The following is a 12,308-nucleotide window of genomic DNA, read 5'->3' on the forward strand; positions in this document are numbered from 1 at the left end:
AGACCCCTAGACGGTAATTGACGTATAAAAACAAAGTTTTTCCCCGCAGCGTTAAACTAACCAATGATTTTGCACAGTTTGGCCGCATCACTGTCAGAAATATCCGGAACTTTTTTTTTGACGATGTCTTCCAAGGAAACAAGAGCCATGGCATTCAGCGCAGAGGATGCTGTGCTGTTGAGTTAAATAAATCAAATTCTTGGAATCAAAACGGAGAAGCGTACCAAGCATGAACTAATTAAATGGCTACAGGTTTTCGTAGTCCATCTCTTTAAAAATTCTCCATTAGACATAATACTTTTTTATTATATAAACACCAATAAAATACCAAGTGAGCTTTCGCGCGAAAACATATCTTCACACGTGAAAATAACATGTTATCTCTACACGTGAAAAGATCACTGTTGTTATGGCTACATAGAAAAATCGCGCCTTTCGATGCATTTTGTGAAATGATTTAGTATTTCATTGGTGTTTATATAATAAACAGAATATTACATGACCGCTTGGAGATACGTAATTTCTCTTCTCGAGTTGAAAAATATTTCACTCGTTCGCTGCGCTCATATTCTTCAACACATGCACGAGGAGAAATTTCGCATCTCCGCGCGGCCATGTAAGATCCTCTATGTATGTTCACGTGCACGTTGTCGTCGAAACGTCAACTATGATAATTTCTCGTTGTTTTGCACGGAAAGAAACGGGCAAGAAAACGCACTAGAAGGCTTGTCGCACGTGCAGCATGCATTTTTCACATTTTTATTAAACCTGGTCCCAGCTGTTCCAACGGTGGATAGCGCCATCCACTGCATAAATCACTCTCCACTGGATAACTCAATTGGTTTTGCTAGTGTTTATCCTCTGGATAGTGATTTATCCGGTTAATAGCGTTATCCACCTTTCGAATAACCCGCGCAGCCTGGTTGCTATTTAGGTCGCAGTTTCCAAACATGTCTAAAAATGCACAAAACTAGATGCACTACGATTTTGATAAGCGTTACAAAATGTCCCCTTGTTTTTCCCCCACCTCAACGGCACTCTTAAATGTTTAGGAATACGGACGGATATTAAATCTTCGACGTCGGATATTTCGTTTCTAGCTTTCTGATTGATTCACTAAATCGAGGTTATCAGCTCACATACCGTATGACCTATAATATGGTCACAAGGTTATCGGCTGTTTGTCATGAGTTATCTCATCGGTTATCGATTGGTCCAAGTGTCCAGGCGTTCAGAATTAAGTGGTAATTTAATAAAACAATTGTTCGAGTCGCGCTTGTTTAATACGAGACTGGTTATATACCTTTTTCATTATGGCGACCAAATAAAATATTCTTGTGTTTTTATGCTAAAAGGTTTTTCTAGGCTAGCTACGACGAGTAAATTTCAAAAGAATTTTTGATTCAAAATGAGGGCAGTAGGTCTAATGAACATATATACAGAAGAAAATAAAGGTGGTCGCCATTTAAGTGATCTATAACCACCAAGCAGCTTACGCAAGAACGACGAAGCCGCCAACGAGAACGTCTCCTAAAAATATTATTTCCATTATTGTAAGTCGTTCGGAATGGAAAGTGTGTATCAACAATGCAGGAATAAAACTGGCATAAGCGGTGTGGTTGTTTGGAAAAAAAGAGAGAATGTTTCGTCAGGTTTTCACGTCCTCTACACAACCTCAAATTTGGTCAATTCACGTCGTTTTCAGGACAAGGACGGCAAAGAAATGTACTAAAATGCAAAGCGCACGTGCAGGGCGTGCGTGTTTTGCGGCGTTTCCGCCTCATATCCAACTCGCGCTCGTGGAATAATTATTAATTAACGTCACAAACTGTCCCCACAAATCTGTTCCTCAAGTGAAGATAAACAGCTGCATTTATTTTACGTAACCAAAGGATAACGCTAACTCTCATGCTTATTGTTGAAAATACGTAGAAAATGCTTAGGCTATAGAACGGTGCCTACTAATTCAAAGATATTTTTGCGAGGTTTAATGAATATGCGGGAAAAGAAGATCTTATCAAGTGTTATTGAAATCCAAAAAGAAAATTGGGCGTAACGTCACATTTTTCGAAGATAATCTATCAACAATATTTGTAAAAAGCTTTAAAATACAAAGTAATGTATTAAGCGGCGTTCTTTTCCAAATTAAAGCTTTATTATCTCTGACCAATGCGTGGTTACCGCCAATTTTCTTTTTGGATACCAAGATCACTTGCTAAGTTCTGTTTTCTCCGCATAGTTTTGAACCGCGCAAAAATATCCCGGTATTAATAAGCACCACCAATAGGAAATCTGAGTATCTCGAGATGCGCAGAACCTATGCGGAAGTCCTCGTTGTCGGTCGTAAATATTATTACAAAGCATTGTAGTCATTTGTATAGGAAATCGTATGAACGCGAATGCATTTTGTGATTTACGTGCACGAGTGATGTTTTGAAAGTTCTCAAAATTGTATGAGCTGTGGGCGAGTGCCATTTGAGAACTTTCAAACCATCCCGAGTGGCCATAAATCACGAAATGCACAAGCAAGTTCTCAAGATTTTTTATTTATTGTATGCTTAACAAAATTACTAAATTGCATTCGTCATTGACCAATAAGAACCGCGATGAGTATGTAGAGCGACTATCGTATGACCTTGAAAAAGTGTTCGCCATTTGTTTCACCGAGAAATGTTTGGCAAGATGAAAGCAAAGCTTCTCCTTATTCCCGCCAAGGAAACTCCCAATATGGGCAGTAAACAGTTCGATTGCCCAATCACATTACTGCATTTCAAATCACGCCAAAGCGACATGCCGATCGCTTTCCAGAAAGTTCCATGGAGAGATGACGTTGTTTGCATTCGCGTTCGCTAAGCGAATGAAAATTCACGCTGGTTGTTTTGGTTCGATAAGCCAATTAAATGTTTTGCATTTTTGTTTACGTTCTGTTTTACGTTTATTTTTCAAGGTCATATGAAAGTTCCTCTCATAAGGCAGATTATATCACAGTGAAGACGATTAGGCATACCTTAAAGCTCCAGCGTACAAACAGGCAGTGAACATTCCCGGAAGTCCTTTCAAGTGGCCAAGTTTGTTTATTACGAAATAAGGAAGGGTCTAAGTTTGCAAAGAAAAAAACAACAACAACAACATGGTGAGAATGGACGCGATGCAACGATAGTAACAATTATATAATACTTCCGTCTCAATCGTATCTAGTTGGAGACGAGTGCTCCACTACTTGAAGAATCAACCACTTGGAATCAAAGGACATCTAATCAGACATGTATACTGTGAATAAAGGCCTATTGTTTTGTGGTGTTTTCGTAAAAGAAAGGAAAGGAAAGGAACAGAACTTTATTTAAGTGTCTAGTCGTTCTAGCGCTTGAGCAGTAATTGGGGACACTGTCAACTGAAATAAACAGTTAACGCAAATCAAGTCAAATGTTGGTTTTTGAAGAGAGGGGAAACCGGAGTACCTGGAGAAAACCTCTCGATACAGAGTAGACACCCAACAAACTCAACCCACATACGACGCCGAGTCTGGGAATCGAACCCGGGCCACATTGGTGGGAGGCGATTGCTCATCCCTGCACCCCGTTCTGAGCAGTTACCGTCGTTCTTTGCTTAATCTAATCCAGTGATTCGGTGGGATCCAATCTACCTCAATTTGTCTTTCAATCTGAAGTTAAGGGCACTTCGAGACAGTGATATATTTGTTCAATTTAAAATACGTACAGCGATTCATCTTTACTCTCTGCAATACCTGATCATTACTGGTAATTTTCTGGGCCGCTCTCAGATCGCATCCCGAATAAACAGCGAAAATAACAAGTCCGTCCAAACAGCACAGAGTGACAATGATGATCAGACCAGGAATGTTCAACCACACCGCCCTACAAACAAAAACGAAGAATTGGTTTTCAGCCACTTCGCAATCTAGCGTATCCTCCTCATATCATTAGCGTATTGGAATATGGACGCCATCACTTTAGTGCAAACGTTTAAGGTGCCCCTGTGACCAAAAAAACTATTCTTTGGATTTTAAAACTACGTTAACTAAACACTAAGAGACCAAAGTCAGTTTTAAGCTTTGATTTTAATTTAATGGTCCGCCATAACTAACTTTAAGATCCTGAGAGAGCTGGATCAGTTACGTTATTTTTAGATGTCACAGAAAGGGAAGTTTCCCGAGACGCCCGCAAAGTCAAAAGAATTCAAAAGGGCGTTCCGAGTGGAATTACGGTTTGTCGGCGAAAACGAGTTTCAGCAGCAAGGAAATTGCACCAAAACCCGGATTGGGAGATTCTTTAATTTCTTGTGAAGCTGATCGCTTGTTGGATGAAAAAGACGACTACGAAAGCCATACTGGATTTCTAACTGCCACAATTACTTGGCATGCCAGACAAGTTCGTTTGACGTCATGCTTAACAATTGTGGACACCTCATTTTCTCTTGATACACATAAACACGAAAGAATGAAAAAAAAAAATACTTTCTAGCGTCGCGGTATGAACGGATGGCAAGAAATCGTTGAACAGCTGTTTGGCTCACGGTCCATACTGGCATTGCAGTGAACGCACCACCAAGACTGAGAGTCCAAAATGTATTGCGCACCTTTGGATCTGGGTTAAAGCTAAAAGATAAAACGAAAACAATTCACGTATAAGTCCAAAGAAAACGGCTCTTTGTGTGCAAAAATAAAAATAATAAAAACCCTCGGGTGTCGTATTTCAAATTCGATGCTCTATACTCACTTAAAGAAATCGAGTCGGCCAAAGTCTTTGTTGATTTGCCAAACTCGATTGAACCCTCCAACTTCAAGGCTGCCGACAATTACAACAACGATAAGGCCGGCGATCATAATGAGCGACTGAAATACGTCCGTCCAAATAACGGCTTTGAGACCTCCCTAGAAACACAAACAAAGCTCATTTTAGCATGTTCGCTTGCGTGTCGAAGGACATGGGCAATCAAAAAAACCAATCAGGTCACGAGACTGGTGCATACAGCCAACGTAAAAGGCGGGAAAACGAGTCCCAGCTTTGGTGAGAGCCTTTGGTGCCAATAACACACCAAAAGCCTTCCACGACAAGCAATTTTGCGCGCACGTTGTCTCACACTTTTGCTGCTACACAAGTGGCACGAGAAATCGCCCAGTGTAACATATCTCGGGTAGACGTTTTCTCAGTTTTTTTGTCTTACTTATTGCCTCAATCATCGCGAAAAGTAGAGGTCGGGTCCTCTTCCCCAACACCTTTCCCAAACTTCGTCACGAATTTTTAAACGTTGCAGAGTGTAACATCTGCCCTGCAACTCACGCAACTTGTTGAGCCAATTTAAGTGTTTCTTTGACCTCACATCATCATCTAGAACAAGAAATCTTTTTGGTGTGAGACGGCATTTAACTTCTTAGCACAATAGATGATTTGTTAAATCATATCCGATGACTACTGATTGAAATAAGATCTTGAGTTAAAGATTTCTTTACTCACCAGGCTGGTGTAGAAGGTACAGACTATTCCAGTTGTAAGAATAGAGGCTGATAAAGGGATTCCAGCGACTAAAGTAAGTTTATAAAAAGAAAATAATTTTAATGAAATAGAGCTTTCCGTATTAAAATTGACCGCCATTTTAAAAATGATACAAATCAGGGCGTGGCTATGTTAATCAATCACAAGCACTCCGTACGTGTTGAAAACGGCCAGCTAAATTGGCCAATAACAGCGCACAATATACGATCAAATAGACAAAATACTAGTTTACCTAATTAAATGGTAGAAGTGCTGCCGAGAGGAAGGGATTATTCAAATATGCTTGCGGTGGTTTCGCGACGGTTCGCGCGTGGAATTGAAGGGAGATTACTATAGGTTTATCAAATTCTAAAATCAAAATCGCAAGTTCTTCTGAATTCTTATCTAAATGAGGTTGAAGATGACCAAGAAATGAATGCTTATTTTAAGTTTTCAGTTCCGTGACGTCTTTCGTTTCGAATGGGCCCTTTGCAGCTTTGTAATCACATGGCACAAAAACCGCCATACTGGAACGCAAATTGCGCACTGGGACACATAAAACAAAGCAAGTTAATTTAAATTTTCTTTGTTTTAGAGATCCCAGTGGGTAATTTGCGTTCCAGTATGGCGGTTTTTGTACCATGTGATCACAAGCTGCAAAAGGCCTATTAGTATACAGCATTTTGAATTTCCGAATTGTCACCTTGCGTGACACAATGATAATTAGGAGACGTGTTCATGCACATGGTTTTTATCTCATGAGAGAAAAGTAAGCGCTTTCATCGCAAAGATGCTTTCGTTGGTTACCGACCGCCATATTGGTGGACCACATGGCGTCTCCATACAAAACTCCATAAAGGTGCGTGAACACCGCGCATCTTAATTCCTCCATTTGCGCATAACTACAATTTCTTGCGCCTTTTACCGCAACCCCTTGAATTTCGAGGAAACATTAAAAATGTGTTCTTCTCCCGATTAGAGAGCTTCCTCGTCCGTTCGCTTCAGGCGCACTCACTGCGGGAGCGAAAAAAGATTAATTAAAGCAAACATATGACTTTGTCTTTCACAATAAACTAGTGCTGTGCCTTACCAGCCTCTAGAGCAAGAGAAGGTGTATATAGAACGACAAACAGGTACAAAGTCTGCAAAATAAAAAGTTAAGTTAAGGAAAAGTTATTGGTCCCTTCAAGTCTCACATTATTAGCAACATAATGAAAAGCAGCACTGATTGTTTGATAACGTCCGTCAGGGACGACAGAAAAAGACAAACAAATACTCGTTACCAGGCCACAAACAAAGACTCGTTACCAAACTGAACTCAACGGTCACCGTGTCGTGTTCAAAGTGTACAAGGGTCTTTTCCATCGTTTTATCGTTTCATTTGGGACACTAACAGACGCCTGACGTCACTGGCAGAGCTTCGATTGCGCGGCTAGCCGATTGAAATAAAAGAAAAACTACGGTGGAATTTTAAAGGTGGGAACATTTTATCCAGGAATATTTGACTCCTTTTCGTGGACTCCTGAGAATCCAGTTCTCAGCCTTAATATTTTATTATAACCGTTGACAACCGAGGAACTGATAATGGCTTAATCGCGTCGAATCTGAAAAAAAAAACCATACAGGAAGGAAGCGACCTACAGTGGCAAATAAGGTTAGGCTTTTTAATTGAGAATTTTTTTGTAAAATTATCTTCTCAGGTCTTTTATCGGGATTCCCAAACAAATCCTTATATTTTTGTTGGCTTTCCCTCACACTGAGCTTTTGTCGTACGCGCGTACGTAACCTTCTTTCGTTCGATTCACCAGGACTAGCGCTAATCATGCTGAAGCATCATTGCTGTACATACAAGCAAGACTAACTCAAATTGTGTGTCTTGTAAAAATGTTTCGAAGATTAATTTTAAATAATAAGTATATCTTAGATTCAAGAAATTGCTTTTCGGGCCCGAAATGCGTTCGGGGTTTTGGGGGAAAAGCCCTTGTCTCGTCCTAACAAAAACGGGAAATGTACTGCGGATTGTGACGTCGTGAACACCTGCGACAAATTATCAAATTTGTCAAAACGTCCGCGCAGTTCATTCCAGTTAAATTCCTCAATAGTTGCGAGACAGTTTAACTCATAATCGCGAAACGTTCACAACAACGTGAAGTTTTACTTTGATATGACGTTTTCTTTGCTTTTGTCGGCGTTCTCTAATCTTCATTATACCGACATTTGACTCCGAGTTTTAGTCCAGCAATCATTAGACATAGTATTCCACCTAAAGTCTAGAGAACAGGAGAGACACAGTAACGTCAAGCAACGTCCTCTTGGTAACGTTTAATCTATAAAACAACGCTTTTCAATGCTGCGGACATGTTCCGGCAGAAACTTCTGCCTTTAATTCACTGCAAGTGTTGCTTGAGATGCAAATCTGAATACAAATATCTAACAAATGTTAATATGTAGGTGGGCTTAAAATAACATGTTGGGGTGCTATAGGCTACTTTCGAAAATACCATAATACTCTTTGTTTGTCCCCCCAAAATTTGCATAAGCATTGTTTCCATTTTCTCTTGGGACTTACAGCGGCCCTAAGAGAAAACAAAAACAATGCTTATGCAAAATTTGGGGGAAGAAACAAAGAGCATTGGGGACGCATCCTGGCCTTGCGTTTTCGTGAGGTAGCTGTTTATAACTACATTTGGTATAATTTTCAGCGGTGAATATAAGAATTTAGTGATACATTCACCGCGCTACCCGGTGAATATAACATGTTTGGAGGCGCGGCTGCTAAGCCAATCAAGCACTTTTCGTCCCTTTTTATCTTGTTTTAGCCCTTTGTTTTGCACTTTCTTGATATTCACCGCTGAAAATTACACTAAAACAATTATTTGCCTTAGGCCCAGTGAATATTGGGGAATATTTCTCTCGACTACTTCTCGGTAAATATTCACCAATATTCACTTCGCCTTAAGCGAATCAATTGTCAAGTATAAGTAGCTGCGGAAAAGATCCCTCTCGAGGATGTCAACAAGGGTCTTGATGTCTTGAAACCCTTCCAGGTGTTTTTTGCATAAGGGAATATTTCCCTCGACTACGTCTTGGTAAATATTCACCAATATTCACTTCGCCTTAAGCGAATAATTGTCAAGTATAAGTAGCTGCGGAAAAGATCCCTCTTGAGGATGTCAACAAGGGTCTTGATGTCTTGAAACCCTTCCAGGTGTTACTCTTACGAAAAGGAAGAGAAAGTGGCGAAATTCAAAAGAAGGCTGTAAAGGGTGTTCTTGTGATGCATCTGGGTATGTGAAACTCATTGCCAATATCGACATCTTTAAAAGGCAATTTGTGATCAGATTCCTTTTTCATATTGAATCTAATATTGGAATGCTGCACTGAAAGAAAGATAAAGCATCAGATGGAGTATTGCCGAACAGTCACTGGAACTCGAAAACACCGCAATGATTGCGGTGTTCCGAGTTCTAGTGACTGTTTTCATGTACTGCATAAATTGATGAAGCAGACACACCTTTCCAGCTCGAGACAACCTCAATCGACAACTTCAACATGTTAACTGAAGCATGTCTCTGTAATTTACAGCTTCATACATTTTTCTTTAGGTTGTCTTTGTACTTATTGACATTTTTCAGATCTTTTCAAATTTGCATCTAATGCAACACTTGCACTAAAGAAGGCAGAGATTTCTGCAGAAACATGCCTGAAAATCGTCGTTTTATATATATATATATATATATATATATATATATATATATATAACTGCATATATATATATATATATATATATATTTGAAAGTTATTTCACCGTAATACTTACATATTCCAAAAGAAAGAACGCACATCCCACTATTCGGACACCAACGGAAAAGCGGAGCTCCAAGTACTGTAATAAAGACGCCATAGAAAATTAGCTTTGTTCTAGTCTGCGAGCAGCGTGCGCGATTGATCCGCGACGCGCGCGGGGTGACGAGCACGAGGGTGAGCTTCACGCTCGCTTCTCGTTCAACCTTCAGAAAAAAAACCGGCCGGTCAATTTTTAGCAGTCTCGGGTTTCGTCTCAAATAGAAATTTGCAGACAGTACCGTTTACCAATCGAAATCGTTCAAGGCTTGAGGAAACTATAGTTTTCATAGCTTTGGAAAGCATCTGTACGACATTATTTTTTTTCCTCTTTTGTTCCTGTTTATAAATATTGGTGCGTCACTCGCGAATGATAGATATTTTCACAAAATTCATTTCCTTTCGAAAATCACTCTCGACCACTAAGTGTTCTCTCCAAGAGAATGCACTTAAGAGATTCAACAACCAGAGACAGTGTCTTTTTGAGGCGACTACTAATAATCACGGGAAAAAAAAAAACAACTTCAATGGATAATGACGGCTCATTAAGTTGATGCACTTCCTTGTAATTCATAGGTTTGAAAGCTAAAGCTTTATAAGCTGAGAGCTCATGCAGAGATGGAACCACCTTCAAATGAACTAAATTGTTCTACTTTATTAACATACTGTGAAAAATCAAAATAGTGCCACCTAACAATATGTTACATATTTATTTGTTTTCCACTGCAATATGCATTGTAGCAGAAAGAGCTCCAGGCAAGGCTATTAAACGATATGTTGCCTCTCTTAGGACAATCCTCCTCCTTTGCAATTAAAGCCGTTTCCCTCTCAAGCAAATTTTGAATTTCGAACATAAACATCGACGAGAAAAAGAACAATTGATCCTACCTCATTAGCACAAGTGATATTCACTCTCCTAAACATTGGAACGAAGACGATGGCCACAGTTCCGCAAATGATAAAGTAGGACAAGATCAGCACGTAATACTGTGCACCGTATGTGTAGATCTCAGATGGGACTCCAAGAAGTGTTATAGCAGATAGATAAGACACTAGCAAAGAGATCGCCACTGGAAAATGCCGCATCTTGCGATTTGCGAGAAGATATTCGGCCGTGGTCTTCTGCTTTCCTCCAGGTCCGCAGCCGTACCATATTCCAATCAGTGCTGAGATCAACAACATGATCGAGAAAACAACGTAATCAACCGGGCTAAAGCGGTCGTCAGTCATGATCTTGGGAACTCTGCTGCTAGTAAACGCTAAGGGGTTTGAAAATGTAGCCGGTATGAATTAGAGACGGGGCCGACGCTTTCTGCAAATATGCAAATACAGCTTTAGATGTCATGTCACGAATTCGAATGACATTATCAAGGACCGGAAGCCACGTCCATTCCGTGCTATTACAACGAAAGAAGCTCCATCGTACCATGCACTGGTCTCACAAAAATATTGATCTAACCTTTTTGCTTGAAAATCATCAGCTGCGCTCCGAACTCAACTTCCCAATAGTAGAATGCGTGACGTGTAGCAATCTTCGTTCAAGTCGGTGCGGGCGTGCGTGCGTGCGTGCGACTTTGATTCGAACTCTTTCGTAACACGGATGGGGACGGAGTTTCATTAACACGTTTTAAATAGAACAACGAATGAATTTCATAGTACCAATCTTTCATTTCTTTATTTCCTGAACTTTTGAAAATCCCAAATATGCAGTTAAACCTCCGAAGAGAATCAAGTGTCGGAGGTTTTTCTTTTCTTCTTAGAGCTTTATTCAAGAAGCGTGTTGGATGCGAAGTCACCAATACGTGAGTCTTTCCATGTGATCAGATCTGCAGAGAGTGAATGAACTGGCAGGAATTTATGGAAATTTTTTCTGCGCGGGTTGAGGTCACGCATCGCTGAAATATTAAGAATATATATCCCAAGAAATATAAGGTCAAGCATTAATACATGACTGTGAAGTGATTTTTTAGGCAGAGTACAAATGTTTATATTTACAACAACAACTTTCGAAGAAACGTTGTCCGTGAACACTTGGAAAAGTTGGTCGACAGTTGCCGAGACGTGAAAATTTGCTTTTATCAAACGAGTTGATAAAGGTCAAATCACCCCCGTGAATGATTTGGAAAGCTGACTTTTCGCTCTGACGAAGGGCGCTCGAAACGTCAGCTTTCCAAATCATTCACAGTGGTACTGTAATTCAACCTTTATCAACTCGTTGGATAAAACCAAATTTTCATGTTTCACTCTCCCACTAACGCAGCACCACAGTTTCTTTAGAAACTAGAAATTTGTTAGTTGTCGAGACGGGTACATAGTTGTCTGCTAGATCTGAGGAATAGGTGTAGGTTTCAGCACTTGGACTCCTTCAATTTGACTACTGTCTGTTTTGTATTGTTATGAGGTCTCATCGATCAGAAGATCACGGCAAGCCGGCCGACCACATTGCTGAAGGAGCTTAGTTGTGAGTTGGATTCCCTGGATATAAAGTTTTGTATTGCGTGTATTGTATTGTATGGTCCGTGATTGCTTAAATAAATTGATTCATTAATTAACCTACCCAGGCGATCTTTCACACTTCATGGAAGACAGCCAAAGTTTTCACTTTGTTTCGGTTACAGTTTTATAGGCATGACTTACTCATTGACAGCTCTTTTGCAAATACTTAGGTGATATCAAATCACCCCTGGTATTTTTTTAAAGCTCAAACCCTACTGAATTAATTTGAGTGGAAGGCCGACCAGATCAAAATTTCCACAAGTAAAAATTTCCACAAGTATCCGCAAGTCACCATTTTCTTATGTATTCATTTACCCGGGTTAATATTTGCTATATCCTTAAGGCATTACAACTATTTCTACTTTTTCAATCCTAGCAGGATTGTCACCAAAAGCAGTGATAGTGGATAAAGTAATCGGAAGCTCGTGGGTGGAACCCTGCCAGGTGCACTCGCAAGTTTTCCGAGAACGCTCATTT

General features: G+C 40.0%; 1 protein-coding gene across 1 annotated transcript in view; it reads right to left on the reverse strand.

Moving 5' to 3' along the window:
- Window positions 1–10,856, reverse strand: part of LOC137969866 (sodium-coupled monocarboxylate transporter 1-like) — a 20,469-nt gene extending 9,613 nt beyond the window's left edge. Inside the window, exons 1-10 of the mRNA XM_068816255.1 lie at window positions 10,795–10,856; window positions 10,224–10,647; window positions 9,313–9,378; window positions 6,583–6,634; window positions 5,475–5,542; window positions 4,737–4,891; window positions 4,475–4,615; window positions 3,746–3,875; window positions 3,008–3,096; window positions 62–174 (exon numbers count right to left, since the gene is read on the reverse strand). Of these exons, the coding sequence (XP_068672356.1) occupies window positions 62–174; window positions 3,008–3,096; window positions 3,746–3,875; window positions 4,475–4,615; window positions 4,737–4,891; window positions 5,475–5,542; window positions 6,583–6,634; window positions 9,313–9,378; window positions 10,224–10,565 (1,156 nt within the window). The 5' untranslated portion in view covers window positions 10,566–10,647; window positions 10,795–10,856. The remainder of the gene's footprint in view (window positions 1–61; window positions 175–3,007; window positions 3,097–3,745; window positions 3,876–4,474; window positions 4,616–4,736; window positions 4,892–5,474; window positions 5,543–6,582; window positions 6,635–9,312; window positions 9,379–10,223; window positions 10,648–10,794) is intronic.
- Window positions 10,857–12,308: the final 1,452 nt, after the last annotated feature.

The sequence above is a fragment of the Montipora foliosa genome, chromosome 9, assembly GCF_036669935.1.
Source record: "Montipora foliosa isolate CH-2021 chromosome 9, ASM3666993v2, whole genome shotgun sequence".
In the NCBI taxonomy this organism is placed as follows: Eukaryota; Metazoa; Cnidaria; class Anthozoa; order Scleractinia; family Acroporidae; genus Montipora; species Montipora foliosa.